Source organism: Trichoderma asperellum, chromosome 5 (genome assembly GCF_020647865.1).
Source record: "Trichoderma asperellum chromosome 5, complete sequence".
Classification (NCBI taxonomy): Eukaryota; Fungi; Ascomycota; class Sordariomycetes; order Hypocreales; family Hypocreaceae; genus Trichoderma; species Trichoderma asperellum.
Genome location: NC_089419.1, coordinates 967,669 through 990,118, shown reverse-complemented (window position 1 = coordinate 990,118; position 22,450 = coordinate 967,669). Strand labels below are relative to the sequence as shown.

General features: G+C 45.5%; 10 protein-coding genes across 10 annotated transcripts; 7 read left to right on the top strand and 3 right to left on the bottom strand.

The window, feature by feature from the left end:
- Positions 1-1,168: 1,168 nt before the first annotated feature.
- On the top strand, positions 1,169-3,082 carry TrAFT101_008484 (uncharacterized protein; the record flags this gene model as incomplete). The annotated part of the gene is made up of 4 exons (XM_066128348.1): positions 1,169-1,694; positions 1,750-1,869; positions 1,935-2,190; positions 2,260-3,082. 4 exons carry the CDS (start codon positions 1,169-1,171, stop codon positions 3,080-3,082), a joined length of 1,725 nt encoding a protein of 574 aa, XP_065984466.1.
- A 568-nt stretch (positions 3,083-3,650) lies between these two features.
- TrAFT101_008483 (uncharacterized protein) lies at positions 3,651-5,726 on the top strand. Its single transcript, XM_024902462.2, has 2 exons — positions 3,651-3,962; positions 4,020-5,726. The coding sequence occupies exons 1-2, from the start codon at positions 3,685-3,687 to the stop codon at positions 5,266-5,268; spliced, it is 1,527 nt and encodes a 508-aa protein (XP_024762099.2). The 5' UTR covers positions 3,651-3,684; the 3' UTR covers positions 5,269-5,726.
- Positions 5,727-6,299: 573 nt separating this feature from the next.
- Positions 6,300-7,210, top strand: TrAFT101_008482 (uncharacterized protein; the record flags this gene model as incomplete). Its single annotated transcript, XM_024909698.2, has 3 exons — positions 6,300-6,405; positions 6,469-6,658; positions 6,706-7,210. The coding sequence occupies 3 exons, from the start codon at positions 6,300-6,302 to the stop codon at positions 7,208-7,210; spliced, it is 801 nt and encodes a 266-aa protein (XP_024762100.2).
- Positions 7,211-7,236: 26 nt separating this feature from the next.
- TrAFT101_008481 (uncharacterized protein) lies at positions 7,237-8,193 on the bottom strand. The gene has a single exon (XM_024907962.2). The coding sequence runs from the start codon at positions 8,109-8,111 to the stop codon at positions 7,611-7,613; it is 501 nt and encodes a 166-aa protein (XP_024762101.2). The 5' UTR covers positions 8,112-8,193; the 3' UTR covers positions 7,237-7,610.
- An 869-nt stretch (positions 8,194-9,062) lies between these two features.
- On the bottom strand, positions 9,063-10,207 carry TrAFT101_008480 (uncharacterized protein; the record flags this gene model as incomplete). Its single annotated transcript, XM_024899913.2, has 2 exons — positions 9,063-9,177; positions 9,246-10,207. 2 exons carry the CDS (start codon positions 10,205-10,207, stop codon positions 9,063-9,065), a joined length of 1,077 nt encoding a protein of 358 aa, XP_024762102.2.
- Positions 10,208-11,399: 1,192 nt separating this feature from the next.
- On the top strand, positions 11,400-12,308 carry TrAFT101_008479 (uncharacterized protein; the record flags this gene model as incomplete). Its single annotated transcript, XM_024906479.2, has 2 exons — positions 11,400-11,554; positions 11,618-12,308. 2 exons carry the CDS (start codon positions 11,400-11,402, stop codon positions 12,306-12,308), a joined length of 846 nt encoding a protein of 281 aa, XP_024762103.2.
- A 799-nt stretch (positions 12,309-13,107) lies between these two features.
- TrAFT101_008478 (uncharacterized protein) lies at positions 13,108-13,377 on the top strand (the record flags this gene model as incomplete). The annotated part of the gene is made up of 1 exon (XM_024899792.2): positions 13,108-13,377. The coding sequence occupies one exon, from the start codon at positions 13,108-13,110 to the stop codon at positions 13,375-13,377; it is 270 nt and encodes an 89-aa protein (XP_024762104.2).
- A 2,729-nt stretch (positions 13,378-16,106) lies between these two features.
- On the top strand, positions 16,107-16,442 carry TrAFT101_008477 (uncharacterized protein; the record flags this gene model as incomplete). Its single annotated transcript, XM_066128347.1, has 1 exon — positions 16,107-16,442. One exon carries the CDS (start codon positions 16,107-16,109, stop codon positions 16,440-16,442), a length of 336 nt encoding a protein of 111 aa, XP_065984465.1.
- Positions 16,443-16,952: 510 nt separating this feature from the next.
- TrAFT101_008476 (uncharacterized protein) lies at positions 16,953-19,128 on the top strand. Its single transcript, XM_066128346.1, has one exon. The coding sequence runs from the start codon at positions 17,255-17,257 to the stop codon at positions 19,052-19,054; it is 1,800 nt and encodes a 599-aa protein (XP_065984464.1). The 5' UTR covers positions 16,953-17,254; the 3' UTR covers positions 19,055-19,128.
- TrAFT101_008475 (uncharacterized protein) lies at positions 19,084-19,607 on the bottom strand (the record flags this gene model as incomplete). Its single annotated transcript, XM_024905388.2, has 4 exons — positions 19,084-19,100; positions 19,152-19,162; positions 19,280-19,515; positions 19,575-19,607. 4 exons carry the CDS (start codon positions 19,605-19,607, stop codon positions 19,084-19,086), a joined length of 297 nt encoding a protein of 98 aa, XP_024762107.2.
- Between the last annotated feature and the right edge of the window lie 2,843 nt (positions 19,608-22,450).

The window sequence follows — 22,450 nt, the reverse complement described above, 5'->3', positions numbered from 1 at the left end:
CCTTTCCCTGGTAGCAAGGTCTGAAAAAGAGAGATCCTGTAGCTATATACTGTAAATCTAAACGAATGATCCCATTACCTTGTAATTTAATCACTTGTCAGCCAGTTTTATTGTATATGATCTTCCTTACAATAATGGTTCCAAAAATATTAATATATTATACTTGCTTGACTTGTAAAAATATCCCTTCTGTATATTGTCTGAGGTGTTATTTACTTCCTCCTATCATCTTAGATACGACGGACGCTGCCCTCCGTGCCCGCTATAGCCTTAGAGATAAAGCACGCGCCACTGTTTCTAGATATCACCTTCACCTGTATCTGAGGAGTTCTGAGGGAGAGTTCACTCAGGTTGTCTATGCACTCACCCAATCACTCAGTGCCCATTTTACTAGGTGATTGTCTACATCGTGCACATCTGAGTGAGACTTCAATTATATTCTTGCTTTACAAATAAGGTTAGCGCCCACGCGTCACTCTGTAGCCCGGTGAACCAAAAAAAAAAAAAAAAAAAAAAAAAAAGTCCCAGATTTCCTCTTACGGAAGTGAATGAACCTAGTAGCCTAGCTCAAACGCAAAGGAAAAATATTTGGAACGGACACGACGTCGCTACACCTAACAAGATTCTGAAACCATTTATTGGGGTGAATCTATTCTCGTTGAAATTAAAGCGTCGTTTTAACCACGAGCAGACTTGTCAGAAAAATCCCCACTATTGTTGTCTTTGTCTTACTTCACCTATTCACCTATGCACGCGGTCTCTCGTCAGGCCCGCCTATTGGGAATGCAGCATGTTATAGACTTCAGCACCAGCATGATATTCACCCCTTATTTGGTCCCCGAAAGTAACAACGAGCCCTGATCTACTCTTTATGAAACCTGGGGAAGGGGATGTCTTTAGCCACGTAGTCTCCGTAAAAGACTTTAGCTCATTTGTCCAAGTTATAGTTGGAAGTGCCAAATTACCATTTCAAGCGGCAGATCCTACAATTTGCATCTGTAAAGATGTTCAAGTGGGTAGTGGGCCGTCTAAACTCGAGAGTGCCGATTTCATTGCCAGCCCAAAGCGAGATTTTGGGATATAAAAGTCTCGCACTTGTCCCTGAACTAAGACGTCCTCTCTTCATCCAGCACATCCTCATTTCAAAACAGCAACCAAAGTCGCCACAATGCATTATACGGCAGTTTCTGCGGTGCTAACCGCTTGGCTGACCGCTCGAGGAGTCCAGGCTGCCCTTAACGGATACTGTCCACCAATGGGCCCCGTCCTTCCGCCACCGACAAGTCCTCATACAGATCCAGGATTCGACTCAGCAGCAGCTAAACTGACTGTAAACCTTCAAAAACTGACTTCTGGATACAACTCTTCGGCCGTGTCTGTGGGTGTCATGTCTATTCACGAGGCCGCTCCAATGTTTGAATTTCACCATTCTCCGCAAAATTTCGATCCTCGAGGAGTCTCAGAAGTCAACTCAGACACCGTCTATCGCCTAGCGAGCATGACGAAACTATTCACTGTCCTCAGCCTACTGAGGATTGACGGCATCAACCTCGAAGATCCTATCACCAAGTATCTTCCTGAACTTCGCGATATCCACAAGGAGGCATCGGCACAAGACACAATCCATGTTGTCGACTGGGATAGCATTACGCTGGAAGCCCTGGCTGCGCATCAAGGAGGAATAGGCGCCGACTGTAAGACATTGCCTCCGGAAACCGGGAGAGAACTTCTAAATCTAACAATAGTTAGTGGCGATAGATCTTGTAAACTTTCCCGGCGATTGGACGGCAAAAGGCCTTTTACCCGCCGATAACACAACGCGACTTCAATGCTCCGGGTTTTTCGGGCTAAGACCTTGCAATAGAAAAGGTACCATCTGGCCTAACCCCCAATAATGGCTGCAAGGGAATGTCCAGTGCTAAATTTCAAGGCAGATTTCTTTGACAATTTTGGCAAACGCCCGCCAGTGTACGCGCCATTCACAACGCCGGTCTATTCGAATATTGGGACAACTCTGCTGGGTCTTGTCATCGAGAGTGTAACTAACCACACTTACCAGGACTGGATCCAGCAGAGTATCTTCGATCCAATCAAGATGAATCGATCTTTCTTGTCAAGCCCGCCAGAGTCGCAGGGGTTCATCCCCATTAACAACATCGATTGGTCGGTTGAGCTTGGTGTCGAGGCTCCGTATGTTTGCACCTGATTGTGAATTCTTTTGTGGCTACTTACCCTTTGTCAAACTAACCCATCTCTTAGCACTGGCGCGATATTCTCAACCATATCTGACCTCATGGCGTTTGGCAAAGCGATTTTGAGCTACGAGATGCTCTCCCCTGTGAGGACTCGCAAGTGGATGAAGCCTTTGGCATCGACCTCTTCGATTAGCACCCTCGTCGGTGCCCCGTGGGAAATCTACAGAACTAATAACGTAACCAAAGACGGCCGTATGATAGAGTTTTATACGAAAGCTGGAGACCTTTTCTCCTACCACTCTGTTATCGCTCTGATTCCGGATTACGACTTGGTGATGGTCGCCCTTGTGGGTGGACCCGAAGTGTCTGGCGCGACAACCTACCAACTGATTGGAGAAACATCAACCGCTTTGCTGCCCGTCATTGAAGCGGCCGGTAAGGCCAAAGCACATAACCAGTATGCAGGGACATATACCGACCCCTCGACCAACTCGTCTCTTATACTGTCCCTCGATGACGGTCCTGGTCTGAGCGTCACAAAATGGCAAGTTCGTGGAGTGAATGTAATTGAAACACCCTTGTTAGGCGAATCTCCAGCCATACCGCCACGAGTTCGACTATACCCCTCGAACCTTTCCACCAGCAACCAAACAGCTTGGAGGGTTTTGTTTGATGGCAGTGCTGATGAGGCTGCTGCGGAGGACGCATTATATCCGTGGGATCAGTTCAGCTGTAGCTCGTGGTCGACGCTCGACAAACTTGTTTATCAGTTCCAGGCTCAAGATCTATTCATTTTTGGTATGACAGAGGAGGACGGAGGCGATTACAAGGCCATCAAGATCAATCTTCCAGCTTACCAAGTGGAACTGGCTCGCGTAGTCGAGTAACGATGATGAGATGTTCATCTTTGGTCGAAGGTATTTTGAAAAGCCTAAACGTCTTGGGTGTTACAGTTGGACTAAGTACCTAGGCTTAATTGCCGCTTTAGCTTTTAATCGGTTGGTTGCGGTGGACTCAATTTCTTGATATACGTAAAAGCTTAATGTCTCAATTACCTAATTTAGCTAAGTGCTTACGCATAAATTATATTCTGAACTAATAGCTTGTACTAGAAGCACATAGGTTTGGATATGTTACATTTTTCTTCCTGTATTTTTGTAATAACTCCGTAAGTTAATAATAAGAGCAAATAGAAACAAATCATTGAAACTCATAAATTCATTGTTAGTTACTAAACTGATATTGAATTTACAACTTCAGAATTGTTATTAAATATAGCAAGCCTTATATACCTTGTGCAACCCTTGCCACTTGGCACAAAGATTGGCTTCATCTCACCCCGCTTCGGCACTTAGTATCATCCCCTACAAGGGGGCCTAGTCTATAACTCGGGCTCTTAAGTTGTGGAGCTCAGTCAATGGATCTCAGGTCTTCGATCGATGTGTTTTCTCCTCCATCTACTCTTTCAACCCTATAGCGGATAGACACCATGCCTCGCCCAAGTAGCCCTCGAATGCAGCTACTCTGTTGTAGCCAAGGGGCCGCTGACCTAGCATCAGAGGGGTGTGTTACCTCAATCTCGACAGGCAGTCCGTTCGTAAATCTCCCGGGCGTAACAGAGATAAAGGGTTGGAGAGATTATGGATCACTGGATGCATCTCAGTGGGAAAGACACAGAGCAACTATTAAGGAGTTATACATCGATAAAGGGAAAACGCTGAAGGATGTTACAGAGATCATGCATCGAGATTATGGTTTTAATGCAACGTGGGTCTTTTGCTATCTCATACACCGCTCTCTATTACTAATTCGATGTGATTCTAGCATCAAGATGTACAAAATTCGATTGAACAAGTGGGGATACTTCAAAAACGGTCGAAAAGGCGATGCCAAGTTAGTATCGCACACAAAGAGACGAAAACAAGTTGTAAGCAACCTTGTAGGAACAGCTTTCGGCGATACGCAACCTATTGCCTTCATCTGTGGTACTACACGCCAGACACTGTCCCCTAAGCCCGTCGCACTCCGGGATCCAGATGTGTATGGGGTGCCAAGTCACATTTTCTCTTCAATCAGTGCCTATATGTGGGGTTCTTATGAGAGCCAAAGATGGACAGTCTCTGAGTTTGCATGCGCTACCTTCTACGAAAACGCCTATTTTCGGCCTTCTGCAGAGCTGATAAACTCAATTGTGTCGCTTACAAACCTTCTCCAGGAACAAAAGTACCATCAAGCAGGACCTGTGATGCGGCGGGCAGCTATACAGATGGAAAATGTTTTGCGAGACCAGCCTTTGGACCTCCTCACCTGTCTTTTAGAGATTGCACTCCGACTTCACTCAACGGCTCCCAAGTTAGCGGTGTTGCTTATGCGACATTCCGCAGACATAGCGAAAATCTACTTCTCATCTCCCAAACACCCTGTACGGGTTTTCACACAGCAGCTGGCCAGCCTTGATAGTGCCGAGCTCGGCGCCCTGGCAGTAGAGGCATACGCATGCCAACTGAAGATCTGGCAGAATGTCAGGGACAGCAACCCCCGCAACGTTGGCGACAGTCAAGCAGCAGGTTTTGTGTGGATAACAGGCTTGGCGCTGGCTGGCGATTTCGATGAGCTCCCATCAAGCCTGGTCCCGCGCTTGGATGACCTGATGCTGCGAGTAGTCGAGGCCATGAAAGACTCGGAATGGTGTACGGAACTACTTCAGTCTCTTGCAGAGAGCGATCAAATCCAACTATTTATCGGCCAGTCAGAGGGAAACCTCTTGGGAGTGTCCCTGCAGTCGCCCGGCAAACCAACTAAGGTAACCTGTGCTCAGCCTGTCGCTCGCTACAGCCTAGCCCATCTAAATGCCCGATACCGGCCTTTTACAGTCGAAGATCGGTCTGGGCGCGAGACTATGGAAATACAAGGGCTACTTCAGACGGAAATGGGGTCATTCTTCATGGGGATGGCTAGTGCCCTTGAGGGATGGCTCAAGGACGTCGGAGAATACAACAAAGCGGCTGCAGTCGCACAATATCGTGAAAAGTTTTTAGCCGCTGGATTAGCCGATGTCATTTCAGTTATTTAAACTTCCTTATACCGGAGACATACAGGTATTTCATTATGGGGAAACAATTAGGCAGTGGCATTGCACCAACTCCGTTCCCATTTTCCCCCATGTTTACTCCAATAATGGCCTTGCATCAATTTAATTGTTTATATAGCGGTGCTGGAAAACCCCTTTGAAGCAGTAACCCCTAACTTATAAGCGCATAATTCACTTTTCATTGAACTTTACTATAACTTGACGGCAGAATGAGGAACATGGGGTTAGATATAGCCCAAGAAAGCTATGCCTTGCCTTGCTAACTATAGATTGCTTGATAATACGCTTGGCATAACTTCAAATAGTACAGACTATAATTTCAAGATTGCCTAATGAGATAATTGCGATATTTAATTTGTATAGGCAGCGTTTACGGATTGTAGAATCGGAATGTCACAATGTGTATTATAAAGTTACTTCCAGAGTAATAAACTAAAATAACCCAATAATTACTAAGACTTTCCTTATCTCATTTGGACGAAATATCGGACGCTGATGAAATGAACGTCTGAAAATGAGGCTATATAAGAATACCCTGTATCGTCCGATATAAGGCGGGAAGTATGCATTTTATCGGCAGACAGATCCAAACTAAGACTTGCCTAATAAGCTTAGCCATCAAAGTCCGCTATGAGCATTGCAACCAGCCAATAGCACATGTAGATTTCTTGTGTCACTGATTGAAAATCAGTAATCGAAACTCTCAATACTAGTGCTAGGCTGCGCAGAACTCCGCAAGACACCGCCTCGATCATTACAACAATCAAGTATTGGGCAAGCGCAGCGGTTTTAAACCTCGGAGTTAATAAATCGTATTGCTTTTCATTATGGAGAAAAGTTATTTCCATCATATACATATCACACACAGCTAGAAACCTTAGGAACATCGAATCACTAAAAATCGTGCTCTATAAATAAGCATGAGACACATCTTTTTTCCTCCATCCATTATATTATGGTATATTATTGCTAGTATACTAGTGCTTAAGCTAAGCAATCCAATCGACAGTAAAATGCCAACTACTTTTCATAACAAATATGCAATTGTCACCGGAGGTTCCAGAGGCATCGGAGCTTCAATTGCACTATTGCTAGCAGAGCGAGGCGCCCGAGGAGTATGTTCATTACAAGGAATTCAACTGCAGATGTTGAAAGCATAGAGGTCCAATTAACTCTGGCTAGTGGTCATTACATATTCTGGTAATGAAGATGCGGCAAAAGACACTGTAACCAAGATCAAAGCCAATGGAGCAGACGCGATTGCGATACGTGCTAATATTTTGGACGCCGATGTTGGAGAGACCATAGTGGATGAGGCTCTCGCAGGATTGAAAACCAACGCAATACACATTCTTATCAACAATGCTGCTCTGTGAGTTTAATTAGTTTCAAGAAGTTTATAACACTAACAACGATCAGTGCCACTTCAGAACATCTGCTTCCCATTCTCCATACCACCATCGAGAATGTTGATAACCTTTTCCGCGCAAATGTACGGGCGCCAATTTTTACAACACGCGCAGTGCTTCCTTATATGCCCGCAAAAGGTGGCAGAATTATCAATGTGAGCTCTGTAACAGCCAAACAAGCTGCTGATGAGCCGGGGATACTGTATGGCGCTAGTAAAGCAGCATTAAACAGCATTACTCGATCTATGGCAAGCGCTCTGGCTGCAGAGAAAAGCCTTACGATCAATTCGATAAGCGTCGGGCCTACTAAAACTCCTGCCATGGAAGACGCTTTAGCTAATCTTCCAAGGGAATATATGGAAGGGTTAAAAAATTATGCCACTGCCGAAAAACGACTGGCAGAGCCGGAAGAGATTGCAGCAATCGTGGCTTTCGTAGCTAGCGAAGAAGCTCGTTGGATGAATGGAGCTGGTGTTCCTGCCAACGGAGGGGCGATCTTGCTGGCTGAGGGCTGATGAACTTGAAGGTAGTTCAAACTGTTATTTACATGATTTATTCAATGGATGATGGTTTGGGAATGATTGTGAGACTATAGCTCTAAATGGCCAAACAAAAATAAAAATACTCCATGTCACAGAATGGTGCCGCACGGAGATATCCAATACAGCCAAACCGGACAGAATTTTCGGCCTACTATATAGGTAACACGTTGCGCAATAGACCGCCACAACTGATGGGGTCTTTGGATGCTAACACCAAACGATTGGTGCTGCGAGTTTATAGACAGCCAAATGCATGGGCCATTGGCCTCCCACAGCAACTTGCCGTTATTCTTTCAGCCGGTGGAGCAACGCCATCAAACTTGCTAACTCATTTCCACAACCAGAATTTATCGCTTCATCCAGTATCCAAAACCTACAGCTTCATCTCCCAACACTCCGCCTTCGAATTCCACGGCGTATAACCACCATCCTCTTCCCCGACAAACGTAAAACCCGCCTTCTGATACAACGTCCTCGCAGGCACCAGAATGCTCTGCGTCGAAAGCACAATCTCTGCATACCCCTTCTCTCGCGCAAAATCTAAACAGAGCTGCACAAGCTTCTTCCCTAGTCCTAATCCCCTCGCAGCAGGTTCAACAAAGAGCATTCTAATTCGTGCCGCGTTATCTCGTTTTGTATCTTTAACGATGCAGATGCACCCCATGAAGGCGCCGTCTCGTTCCGCAATCCAGCACCGTTCGAGAGCAGGATCATAGTTTTGTATAAAGCCGGCGGCAATGTTGGCAACCATGGCTTCAAAGTGTTCGTCCCATTTGTATTCTTCAGCGTAGATGAGGCCGTGGCGGTAAATGATGTAGCCCATGTCACCCGGGCGGTGCGTCCGATACAAAATGGGGCTAGCTGAAAGAGTCATTATTCTTTGTTATTTTCAAGGATTGTTCTTATTCCTGAGTTGTTCATTATTCAGCGGCTACCGTTTGAGATCAATTGGATGGGTAACCCTCTTATATTTGTTTCCAACGCTAATTGATTCAGGCCACAGTCGGTATCTGGACTAACAAACCGCCACCTGTGCAGCTTTAGCAACAAAGCATATTTGAAGGGCGCAAAGTTGACATACACATGTCAAAATAGACCCGCATTCCGAGCTATAAGGCGTCCCCACTAACCCTCCTTTGCGGTCATTTGCAGAGCCTCTAGACTCTTCAATTACTATGCCACTCATAGTAATTTGCCGCGGAGATTTTGAAGTAAATAAGCATAAAACGAACCACAAAACTGATATTGCCTCGGTCGCCCTTTGGTATTTTGTTGGATATTGTCACCGAATATATAATGTAGATTAGATGTCTACACCATGGCTATCGCAGAGTATGACCATGGCAGCAGAACTTTGTTGAAATGCTCTATATCGATCCAGCAAATAGGGTATTGTATCCCGCCTACGATTTTTTTGTGGGTCTGCGAGGTGTTCTGGAATTCACTGGCTTGCTTGAGTGAATTATGGACAACGCGTTCACTTGTGCTGCTTTCGCCTTTTTCGGTGAATTCAGTTTTGCTAGAAGATTGGATTTTTCGTACCATAACTTACGCATTCGTATCTATATACAGGGGCTTAAGGACGATTGGTCTGTCAAGGGCTTCCTGATTTGCATTTTATACGACTCAGCGCCCATGTTACAATGCTGGAGGTGATATAATTCATCTGGCAATGCCTAGCAGGTCTATGCAGTATGCATGTGTATAACTTGAATAATTGCAGGTGGGCAACAGTGAAATGGAGCTAAATTGGTACCTAACAAAAGCTATATTATACACTCCTATGACATCTTCAAGTATCAAGACACAAAAATGGTACCAAAAGTTATTGCATAGACGCAATTATATCTTCCAAATTAGCAAATTTAAACTCCTGGAGTGTCTCATTCCATACTAAATCCGTCAGCTTAATTCCATCGGTATAGAACCAAGAGGCGAGGCTATTAATTGAGCAACAGTCAGATACTCGGCCAGAAAATTTATCAAGAAAACTGAGAGAAAAGCTTACGGCGCATTTTTGCAGTTCATCAGGAAACACCCATGAGAATCCTTTCCATGGCCTAGAACGGCATCCACATATGTGGCGCTACCTCTCTCAGTTGGTCTTCCAGCAATGGCTAAAAGTCCTTTGACTGCCACACCAATTGCTCCTTTAGCATCTCGGGCGAGGCTCGTGCCTTTTGTAAGCCCTGGGTCGACCATATTGATAACGACGTTATCAGGGTTTACCAGATCTGCCAGTTTGACAAGGAATAATTGGCTTATCAACTTGGACACCCCGTACCTCTCTTGTGGATCCCAGGCAGTGATATTTGTATCATCAAACGAAGCCAGGAGAGGGCGCTCATTTCTGTTAGGAAATTTGCACAAGTGCGCCGTAACTGAGTTGACAATTGTTAGATGAGGTAGCTCGTTACCCCTCGCTTTACTTTTTAGGCAAGGAAGTAGAAGCACTGCCAACAAAGCTGTGCTGAAATGATTGACTTGCATGGTCTTCTCATGACCAGTTGAACAAGTGCTAAATGACAGCGGACTTAGTCCTGCATTCAAGATAGCAATATCAAGACGATCAAGTTCTCTGTGACACCTGTCAACAAAGGTCTGCACAGAGTCGTAGGATTCCATATCCAGCTTCCAAACATGGATCTTTGCCGCTGGATTTGCATCATGGAGTTTTTTAGCCGCTTCATTTCCCTTTTCCAAAGATCGTACCGCCATAACAAGATGTGAGAGACCAAGAGCGAGAAGCTGCCTTGCTGACTCAAATCCTAATCCAGTATTTGAGCCCGTGATAATCGCGCATTTCCCTTGTACGCTTGGATATCGTTCTTTAGTTGGGAGCTCAATTTTTGTTCGGAATTGATTTTGAATGAATATAGGAAGGAAGCTATCTGGGAAAGGGTCCATCTTCTTTGAGAGAACAGCGGGAGAGTCTGCACTCTCAGCATTGGCGTTTTTGTTGTGTCGCATGGTAAAGAGGTATCGGTAAACGGGTAGTAAAAAAATCGCTCTGATTCTAAATCGTTTAGAAAATGGTGACAACGAAGATGTGAAAAGATGTGAGTTTTACAGCACGACATGTATTTATATGCAATCAATTAGGATATCTTGGGTTACCTGACAATTGCTGTTTAGCTGGTGGAAGGGAAAACACCCCACTTGGCTGTATTAGGAAATTGAAGAAAGCTTGGCCATCCTTCTATGTACAAGTATCAAGCTGAACTCCACTACTTTCTTGTCCAAGACGAAAGGGGTAATCCAGAAAGTCTTGGCATTTCCTTCGTGACGAAACGACGAAACTACGGAGTCCGGCTTTTCTGGGCCACGTTCAATGCCGCTTTCAATGCTCCGCTAATTCCGGGGACTGGTTAGACCATTTGTTATAGGGGCTCCCATTTTCAACACCTCTGAGATCTTGGCAATTCTTTGCTTTTCTATTTGGACTTCTGTTGTGACTACTTTGGAACTTGTCCATTTGTTTCTCCGGAATAATGGCGCAACATCAACCGGCCAAAGTAAGCACTAATATCGTGATGTGGAGGTTGATGTTAATATCCTACCTAGCAACTAGATGGCTTCCAGCATCAATCCATCGAATTCATAGTAGCAACATCTACTTCATCTCTTAGTAGAAAACAACAACGAACTATTCGCAGTCATGCATCTCGGGGAAGGAATAAAAAGCGACAGCGTCCACAACTCAGATCCTGGATTCTACAACAAAATGGTTGTCCATCATTAGTAGATGACCAATATACTTCAATACCTCCGCGAGTTGGCTGGGATCTTTCTTTTTTCGACTTTCCTATAGAGATTCAGCCTTATATGCAAGGTGATCTGTCTTTAGGCAAGTGGCCGTCCCTTTTTACCCAAGTTCATAGATTAACACGCCATACTAGCTTTGTCTCCGTTGAGAGAAGCTTTATATCCTCCGGAAATCTGCTTACAGGTGGACCCTGCGTCTAGTTCCTGGACCACGGCACTTCTTACTGATTCAGTATACTTACACTGCACGCTATTTTCAGTTGAGGCATATCTTGAGGCATGCCTTCAAAAATCTCAAGGCCCACTTACGCACTTCTATTTCCAAAAGACAATCCGACTCCTGCAAGACAGATTAGATAGACCTGACGACCCGCAAACGATTTCAGATCCCACTATAATGGTAGTATCCGTTTTAGGATTGACAGCAGAGGTAACTGGAGATTCTATGGCTGCAAAGAAGCACATGGAGGGGCTGCGAAGAATGGTTGATCTGCGAGGAGGGCTTGAGATGCTGCGATTTGACAATGCTCGACTACCCGCCAAGGTTTGCCGGTTAGTATCATTCTCAACTGACTAGAGATTCTTCTCAATACTCGATTCTCTAACATAAAGAAGCATTGATCTCGTGCTAGCTCTTAGATTTGGGATCGAACCAGTTTTCTTCAACAGTACAGTACCCTGGAGGTCATTTGTTGACCATGGTCTAATTGGAAAGAGTAAAGGGGCTTTAGCAAATAATGAAGAAGTTTCAAGGATCTTGAGTACTCTTGATAAGAGACTGACGAATATTTGGAACGACTTGAAGGAGTTTTCTCAAATCTGCAACCTTGCATCCCAAACAGCTCATAAGCTCTCGCCAAATATTTTCAGCGAAATTATGATTTCGATTTACTATCGACTATTAAGTCTTAAATTTAAAGATGACCCGGCTGCAGAAGCCATTCGCGTCGCGATGATGGCCTTTGGGGCAGGTATATTTTTCCAATGGAGGGGCATCAAACAGCGACTGGCATACCTCGACAGTCTTTCGCAATCGTCTCTTTCAAATTTGAAGGAATCACAAATCCGACTGCCTCCTCTTTTTATCCTATGGCTATTGGTGGTTCAGATTTCCGCATTTGCACAGCTGCCACCTATCAACCATTTAAGACTATGGGTTGATGATGCTGTTTCACAATTGCGCATTTCCAATTGGAAACAAGGTCGCCAAATGTTAAAATCGGTGATGTGGATTGACTATTGCCATGATAAATTGCTTGATGAAGTATGGCTAGTAAACGCTTTAAATTCCGATGGTTATCATTAAAGCTGGGTAATATTAATTTAACTACCTTAGAATAGCCTATTAAAACAGTTAGAATGCCTAGCTTTCTTCATAAAATCCCGTGTTTTTTTAGTACTATCGCGGACGTTTCGATGACCTACGTTGAGGCTGATATCAACCAACTTAAGGTAGCCGTAGAAAGGTAGCCGTCCTTTTTGGAATCAGACCAAACGAAATTGCAGACAGCTCACTGTTTGCGAGGAGATGTGCCATCCATGGAGGCAATTATACTAGCCGATAGCCGAATTCATCGGACTTTGGTAGGTAATAAGGAAGTTGCCATCTACAAACTCAGGCGAATGGTCTCGTCAACGTTACCAAGCCTGTCATTTTGAGATGTTTGAAGCGCTTCAGGGTGCTCGTAATGTAATGATTACTGATCTTCAGATACTTAAAGCTCATTCGATGATGAGAAGCAGTCTATGTTATTGTAACTTGATAATGGATACTATTTTTGAATCTTGCACGATTTGAAGACTTATAGTATATTCATTATCTCTAAATACATCAAGATACCTGAAACCGGACCAAGGATTATTAAGAGTCTTGAAAAGGTCGCGCTATAGTTTCATTTACACGTGTCTTTATGAATTCTCCTTGTCTGCTGCCTGTTGGCCCGTGTTCCGGTCTTTGCCTATGCTGAAGCGCATACGTGTTAAAAACATGCAAAAAGCCTTATAAATGTAGCCAGAGAAATGCAACGACGACTTCAAGAACATTATTCTTTTTTGTTTCTCATTAGAAGTCTCTTTTTTTATCAAGTCACAAACCCATTTTCGCGATGAAGGCTGCGATCCACTGGTCTATTCTTATCGCCGCTTCGGCCGCTGCTACGATGAACCACGCTATAAACGAAATCGACGCTGCGAGCATATGCGGAGAACTCGGCGTCATGAAAGTCAACATCGACGAGCTTCCCGAAGGCGTCTCTCTTGAAGACGTCCGTTTGTGTGCCGATCACCCGCTCGGCCGTGACCGTTCTCTCGACCCGTCAGACGGCGCGTCGATTCCGCCGGAGTACATGGAAATTCATCATCTTGATATGGAGTAATATCTTAATACTCTATGCTTGCCAATTGGGAAAAGGCATTCCCTCTGTCACTACACTTCGTAGTTGTAACAGAGGCGCAATCGCTGGAGGGCCTGCGATTAAGAAATATTCCAGTAGTACTGAACTGCAGAAAACAGCGGGAGGATAGGGCCATTGAAAGTATTGTACACTTCATTTTGATTGCAGAATTAATAAAACGACTTTTGCTGTCATAATTTATGCGAACTATAATACGGATGCGCTATTAAACAATGCGTGCATGAAAGGTAGGATGTGATTCTTCTCAAGTTTGGTATTGCAGATGTATTAAGGCCCCACCAAACATTATCGAGAGAGTCAAGACCTCCATCAATACTAGATTAGATCGCTATTACGCGTACTGCAGCACTATTTTGCCATAGCATAGCGCTTATAGCTCACAACATAGTGCTCATTACTCTAACATAGCGCTTTTGCACCTACTATACTAAGGGGCCACCGTATCACATGTAGTGCCATTATGTTTATACATTTATAGACCTAACGATAGTGTCACTCCAGCATGAGAATTACATATATCACCCTAAATACTCTTGAAATAAGTACAGCTCCATCCTTGAGGTGACGAATGAAACCAATTAAACATATGGAAGCCGATTATACACATCATGTTCCTATTTGAAGACTGGAGCTCCCCGCATACACTGTCCCTACGAGTCACGCTGTACCAACATACGTAATCCGAAACGTTGGCTTGGGACTCGACTAAGTAATGAGCTCAAGAGCTGCGAACGCAATGAACCTTAGCCCAGTCTGGATTTTTACTCGATTCGTGTTGTATTTAATGCTGTAATTACTCAAGTCAGGATTGTGCACCCTGGCGAATCAGTTCAGCTGAACTTACCCCACAGTTCTTGCATGTGCAGCCCTGGCCACAGTTACACGAGCTGGGGCCAGTGCAGTTGCAGGTCGATCCACACTCACAAGCCATATTGTTGTAGTAGGTAGTAGTACTGGAACTATGCAGTATATCTGTAGTCGTTCAATAAGATGAAGAATGAAATGCGAAGCCAATCATAGAAATGTTGTGGTAATCTGGTTCTTATAGTCCTCAACCGGGATGACGTAATCGTGAGACCTTAGAAGAAGATAATCTCATGACTCTAGCTTTTCTTGCTAAAATGTTATGTAACCATGACAACATGATATTAGGTTATATGGTTCAGCTCGAAAAATTGGTGTAGGAGAAAGTTCTATGAAAGGCTTGCTGCGTAGTGGAAGTATTGGCTCCTGAAACTATAGCCCATGATGAACACTATAACAATTACTCGTCTCCATAGAGTAACTGGAAACTAATTCCGGATGAAGAGTTAGGTTGGTTATCGAGTAATCATATCACTCAGTTTATTGGATGAATAGTTTGAGTGTTAATTCATACGTGTTATGGCAGCATCCTAAGTGTCAGGCACCCTGTAAACACCGCTCTTGAAAACGGGTCTCACTCTCCGCTAAGCGGCCCTGCATAGGGACTCCTACGATTCATTAGGTCATTCCATATGCTAAAGTTATAACTCAAGTGGCATCTAACATCGTTTCCGATGGACCTGGATTAATGCGTGCCACTGTGACTGCAATCATTCTCGGGCAGTTGGGGTTTTGGGGGCTGCGCAGTACATTTGGAATGGCTCAGCTTTATCACCCACTCTACATAGTTCACGACTTCTTGGTGGTATTTGCAAAAATTATCCTTGGTATCAAGTACATCTATACATGTCCGAGTATTAAACCCAGTTCTGATATAAGGGGCCGTCAGGATTTACGCAACGCCACCTATTGTCACCATAGGCAGTCGAGAGCCAAAAGTGTAAAAGTGCCACTACTCCCAGACACCCTTTGTGAGGAGCCTTTGGGCTGATTTACGCGGAATACAGTATGCCATTGATTGCACCCTCACAGGTACCATATATCGGATCCTTCCTATACCTCTCTAGAGCGCGTGCTTCCGAAAATATTTATCTAAATCTTGTTACGACGAGTATTTTGTATTCGTATTGTAGAGAACGTATATGAGGGGAGTGTTCAAACTCGGCGAAATCTCGTCTTTAGTAGCATCTTCTTCGAGGAGCATTGATTGATCGTTCAATCATCTGTTTTCCTTCCTCTGTTGGCAGTTTCCTACCCACGACGGAGTTACCCGCTCTGCTTTATATCGCGCCCATGGTGAGAAAACTTGCATCCATCACAGAAACCACAGTGATTTTTGTAATCCTTGCATGCATCGGGAGTGATTTCGGTGACTGTGATGGTGCACACGTTGGCCGATGGCTTTGGCTAGGCTTCTCGTTTTCTCTACCGAGTAGTATTCCCTACTCCGTTGTGTCGCTGGAATTGGTAAATGGCTTTCGACGATTTGCTTCAGGTATTGTGACAAAGAGATTCTTTAATAATGGTTTCTTAGCTGATGACTGGAGCTTGCAACGATGCGCTTGCTGTGAATTTAGGCGTCAACTTGGAACTTTGCGCAGGGTCACCATCTTCTCAGAACTATCTAGGGTCGGTAGTGACGCGCCGTCTTTTTCTGAAACTCTTTTTAACGCGGAAAGACACTCTCCTGAATGGTGTAACCGGTACATTTTTTACTCAGGTTCGTAGTAGGATGAGAAGATACTTCCACCTTTGGTCGTGATAACGTGTGAAGATGGAAGACTTTAGGCCCAAAGACACGCTAAGACCTGCTAGATTATAGCACAATGTCCACTGGAAAAATCCCGGCCACTGGACACGCATCAAAATTCCAATCACAGAGAAATATTTCGCAGCACACAGGAATCACCAAATTATCAAAACAATTACCAATCACTATCTATCAGAAGGAAAAAAAAAAGGTTAGACCAGGAAAAAAACGAGAAAGCGAAAAAAGGAAAAACAAAAAATGCAGGGTGGGATCTCGAACCTCGGTCTCTCTCACGCAGGGCAATGCTAACACTCCGCTTTCTCAGCGGGCAAACAGCGCATTAACGCCGGCTGCGGACTTTTCTCTATGCTTGACCATTCGACCACCCCGCAGCTGGCGTACCAGCTATTGACATTGGAAGCAATTATTTTAATTGATAAAAGAAAGAGTGCAAGCTGGCTGGGATTGGAGAGAGAAAAACACGCTTGAGCTTTGCAGCTCGAGCTGGGAACGAGCGCTGGCTTTATAGCTGCGAGATTTGAAGATGGCGCTAAGCGGGTGGAATCTGGTTCCCACTCAGCATCCACAATTGCTATTTTAGCATCGCAATGCTAGCACCAGAACGGTCTTGAGGGTGTTTTGAGCTCCGCTAAATTCCCTCTTGGGTGGACTTGGATTTGAGTCAACGAATCAGGCTGAGCATCGCGAGTTGCTGGGAGCGGGAGCTGGGGGATGGCCAGCGCTAATTATAGCGGGCAGCTCCCTGTGGAACAGGCGCAGCGCTGGCTAGACTGCCGTGATGCAACTCTCCGATGTGCAGCTGTCGCGAGCTTCCTGCATCTCGAGGACCGCGATTCCTTACACAACTGCATCCTATCAGTCCTATAAATCTCTCAACTTCTCTATCCTGTTCAATTCGCGCTGGCCATTGGCCGCCAGACGCCCACATCGTAGCCGCCCGCTGTTGAATTCCACAGGCGGCCGGGCGGCTGAGCACGCTTGCAGGGATTGAAATGCAAGTTGGCCGCGATATTGTTACAGCTGCGCTGCCTCGATGGCCGCTGTCCTGTCAAAATGTTGCGATGGAGACCCTCGGCGCCTCGTGAAGCGGCTATTTCTGGATCGAAGCCTCCTACCTCTCTCTGCAAGACAGCCTGAGTTCCACGCTGCGTGTCTCCCAGATTTCGAGCGCCATGCCCGCATCACCTTATCTTCGCCGCCACAATGGCCATCACCAAGCCAAACAACGCATTCTCCGCCTTCTTCTCCTCCGGCCACGCCGACTTTCTGGCCCTCCTCCTCACGACGCCCATCAGCACTTTGCTCCTCTACTGGTCGCTCAACAACACAGTGTTCTCCGGCTCTCTCCTCCGCATCATCGAGTCAAATCGCCCAACGGTGCAGTTTGCCGTGCAGCTGATAGCCAACCTGCTGTCGCTCTGCCAAATCTTGGTGCTATGCAGGCTCATCAACTATGGGATTCGAATACGCCTTGCGCGCAACGCGATGAAACTGAACTCTGTGAGGGCGTGGATTGACGCCATGCAGCCGAGGATTAATTTCAGCCTTCCCATTCGGTTTCTATTGCCTCTTTCTGCATTTGTGGCGCTGACAATGATCTTGTCGGCGCTCTGGGCCGCTGCGCTGACGCCGGTCCAGCTATCGCAAGATGTCGACCAAACCATCATTGTTCCAAGCTGGGACAATGTTAGTCTCGTAAAAGAGTATCCTTCCGAGGTTGGCAAAGAGGGAGCCACAGTGCAGAATCTCAAAGGTCGGTTTTCGTATTCTGTCGGCAACCAGTTGCTTGGAAGTCTCCTCGCCAGCGCATCCTCCGCGACCACCATCGACGGGTCGCCTAGAATCCACGAAAAGCTGGACAAATCTAAGTTTACGTACATCGGTCGCTCTTATGGCATTGGTTCATCGGTGGGGTTGGCGGACGAGGGAATCTTGGATAACAACCTGGCGCTCGGATACGCATTTCAAGAGACGGGATATAACGCCGATGTAAATTGCATCTATAATGCTTCAAGCCAGTTTTCTCTATCACCAACAGTCGACAGCCTGATCTATGCTGCCAGTGGGCCCCTGCCTGACAGCGACAACGGCCCCGAATACTCCGATTACATTGGTCACAATATGGATCGTATAGTTTCCGTCGGCGTCGCTCATTTCGCCAACGAATCAGCAGATGTATATCCACTCCGAAAGTATCTGGCGTTCGCGACTGGTTCGAACTATGACTTCTTAAACAAGATCCAGTGCGATATCAATTTTGTCCCAACGCGATTTAATGTCACGGTGGATTTTCAGGGACAAAACATCACTATCAAGGCTATAAACGATACCAAAATCCAAGATATTAATCCAAGCAGACGCCTAAAAAGCACCGTGATGCGCCAATTTGAGCTCATTGCCAACGACGAGACGAATCTCTACATCTCAACAGTCGGGTCGGCGTTTAATGCTTCCATTACCGATTTCCGAACCTACATTCACTCCTCTGGTAGATTTAACCAATGGTCAGACACTGAAATCGTGCTAGCTGCCGTTGAGAACTCCATTACTGCCATGGCGGATGACATGCTGGGTGCGTATGCGTCAGCGCAGCTCATGGTTGGCGATTTAACACAAGGCATAAATGCTACCGTGCAATTAACTGCCATAGCATTTGGCGGGATCAAGTACAACATCGCGATATTCGCTGTCAATATTGCCGTCATCATGCTGCTTTTGATCGAGGTTATCAGAACCAGGGGGTGGAAAGGCCTGCCCGATTTTGATGTCGCAGATATACGTCACTTGATCATTGCGGCGTCAGAGGGCGGAAAAGAACTGGGTAATATTGCTTTCGGACAGGAGAATGACATTAGAGACGTTTCAATACGGTATACAAAACTGATGGGCGACCGTTTTGCGATAGTGGCAAATGAGGAGGCTGAGGGTGCATTCATGATGCAGCACAAAGGGCTTGTGATTTCGACAAAGAGTTCAGTTACAGAGTTTGATAATATAATATAAATTAACATTACGCGTTAACAGAGGTTAAATCACTTGTACCAAATACCTACTTCATGTTAGATGGTGTGGAGACAATAAAAAAGAGTTGCAGTAATACCTTGAGAGCTACTAATCATGTGGACAGCCCAAGCTTGCTGTCAAAGAAGTTTTCAACAGATGGTATTATAACAGAGAATAGCATATCAACTTTTCATCATGGTCCGTCATTGAGTCAACTCTAAGTACATATCGTCCGAGTTATTGCCAATATGGATCTCCTCGGATGGGTCGCGATCCATCAATCCCCCATGCTCGTTCTTGGGCACCCAGGGGTTAATAATATCAACTACTTCAGATTCTGAGTTGACTTTGCTAAATATATGGTTCTTGTGGTGCTGAAGAAGCTCAATATGCCGGAAGCACTTGAAGCAGTAATCCATATCCCAGCAAGTCTGGCAAGTATACCTCGTGTCGTATATATGCTGTGAATGTGGTCAGTAACTCATTTCCTACATGCATCATTCGTACTTGATGGACTTACGCATAAGCAACTGTCGCATAATGCTAATGGCATTGTTTCGCCAGTCTTAAGAGATCTCCAAGTTGCTCGACGAGCCGCCCTATTTACTCGTTCATTTGTCTCCACATCACATCCACCTAATACCGAAGCGTCAATTGAAGGCGTCGGGTACTCTGTGGTTTCTACCTTGGACATGCCGTCACTGTCATGCCAAGCTGCTACATCTTGTGGCAGCCATCCGCGTTTTGTAACATCTGTTACTTTCGCTCCTTTATCTAAGAGAAGCTGTATAGTAGACATGCTCGAGCTATGGCATGCTCAGTGTAAGGCAGTCCAACCATCATCATCTGCCTCGTGCACTGTCGAAATATACGAATATTAGCAATACACTAGCTAGAATCCATGCTGTATCGTCCAGGCGTATGCTTTGTACAACACCAGGACGAGGCTAGAGACGGATGACTGTGATATTTGAGAGCGAGTTCCTAGCCTATGTCGGAGTTATGGACCAGTTACCGAAGCTCGATGCAAAACTCGTTATAGAGCTACTCATAAAGCTATTTCCGACTTGTTTATGATCGGTAATGGCCATTGAACATCGATCTCCTAGATATGTCAGTTCTATGGAGCCGTGTGGCCATCATCGCCTTGTTCAGCGAACATTTAACCGTTGTAAAAGTCGAGCGCTAGAGCCTTTGTCCGCCTCAATAAAACATGCGAAGATGCTGCACTATAGGGGAGTTGCAGCCATATCTTGCTTTTGTGACAGTAAATTCGCTGTTTCGATACGCCATCTGCGGTTGATATTCGCGAATATCTTCAAATTCCCAAATACATGGTATCTTGTAGCGAAATATCGTCCCAGCGCGATTGAGGGTATGTTTTGCGCCATAACGTAGTGGTCAAGTGTCTGTCTGACAGCAGTTACGTGGCGTGCGTAGAATGTGAACCTCCTGCCGGGAAGAGTAGAAGTAACGAATAGATGTCTTCCCACCATACTCTACGTGGATATAGACTCCTATCTGTGGGGCGTTCATGGCAAGACCGCGTGTATATCAGCCACATCGACGTATTCACGAGTTTCTTATCCTTCAAGATGAACTTGAGCGCTAGGCGAATGCCAGACTTTTGACGACGAATAATAGATGGCCGTATCGCGATCCTCCGTTGCTTTCTTACCTATATTGCTAATCTAGACCCTGTCGGAAAAAGTATGGGTCGCGTACGCATCAATGTTATCTTGTGTCATATATTGCACAGTCATGGACAGAAGATGTCCGTTCTGTGTTGCGAGCATCGTTAGCGATAAGCGGAACCGTGGCTGCACTTCTGCGCCTTCCCACTTGGCCTTGTTCCTGTGCTGAAAGTTTTCTCAGGCGGTGTTTATATATGCAAGACGGTGATTGTTCATGCCTCCCAGCTTGCTGCTCTGAAGCTTGTGCACACTAAACACCCGATATTGTGTTCCCAGAGCTAGTTTGGCCTTGCGGAGAGTTAGCGTTTCGCGACAGTCTGTTTCCGCGACCGCGCGGGGATGGTCTTTGTGGGATCGAGCTGTGGGTGATCATGGTATAGTGAGATGCAAGACTGGAGTTTGAGGCTCAGTAAGGACGTAAGCGTGAGGGGTCAACAACAAATCACGCCTTTCACGGTTGAGAAGAAGCTTTGTGTGGTAGATGGATGGTGCATTTCTGACCATAGGATGAACTCCAACGATTGTTTGGGGCCGTGGCGACGCGCTAGTTGCAGGGGCCTTTGGTGCCAAACTTCACTAAAGCATAGCGCGCTAGATCTATGATGGACCTTTCGAAAGATTCCACCCGCTAAAACAATGGAGCACACGAAATCAAGGAAGCATGGATTGACGATGAAAATTGTATAAAAGAGAATGAATGTAAAAGGAACGCAGAGGGCACACATAATAAGAAGAAAACGGAGGGAAAAAAAACCAAAAAAATGCGAGATGGTGAAGTTCGAACCCCGGCTTTCCGCTGCGAGAATGCTTGTGCCTGCAGGCTCACAAACACTCGGGCGCTGATTCGCACTATGGGGTTAACCACTGTACCACCCCGCGGTAATGAGGAGCAATATTCTTACTTATAACACAAAGGGCGCAGGCCAGCTGGCATTGCTGGGGGAGAAAAGACACGACAGGTTTTGGGCTGGAGGTTGGAGCTGGGAAGCGCTGGCTTTATATGTCCGAGATGGTGCCTGGCGGGCGCTAAGCAGGGCAGATCCGGTCCCCGCTCAGCACCCCAGCCTTTTAGCTTTAGGCTCACGATACTAGCACCAGAATGGTTTGGATGGTGACCTTAACTTGCCGCCATTTATCCTGGGCGGACTTACTATGCAGTTACTGAATATGGCCGTTGGGAGTGCAATACTGGATTGAATTGGCATTGATCTCGCTTTAGATTGAGCTTGATGCACACTACGAATTGCTCTGCTAACAAAAACATTCAAGAGACACTGCAGATGTCCTACTACCTAGACCATGTCACCTGCATATAGCCAATGTTTTTTCGAAGCACTCCAGGTACATGCGTCCTTACCTATGCTCAGGATCCCATCTGAAGACAAATATTTTGAGATAGACACTGCATGACCTAATGTTTCACAGACTCATTCAAGCTGATCGGTAATATTTTAACCCGTGAAGTTCTTTATTTTTTTATCGAGAAGTGGTTTTGCCCACAAAATTATGAAAATTACTCGGTGTGGTTAGTCCTACGGTATATCATAATAGGTAGCTGCAGCCTGCCGCAACATATTGAAGCTAATAGGCAAGATATTAACTGCGTTTGGGGTATTTCCAAAACTACTTTGTCCTTAAAGGGTCATGTTACCATTGACTCACCCCCGAAAGAGGATGCGACATTTTGTCTGGAATGATAGAT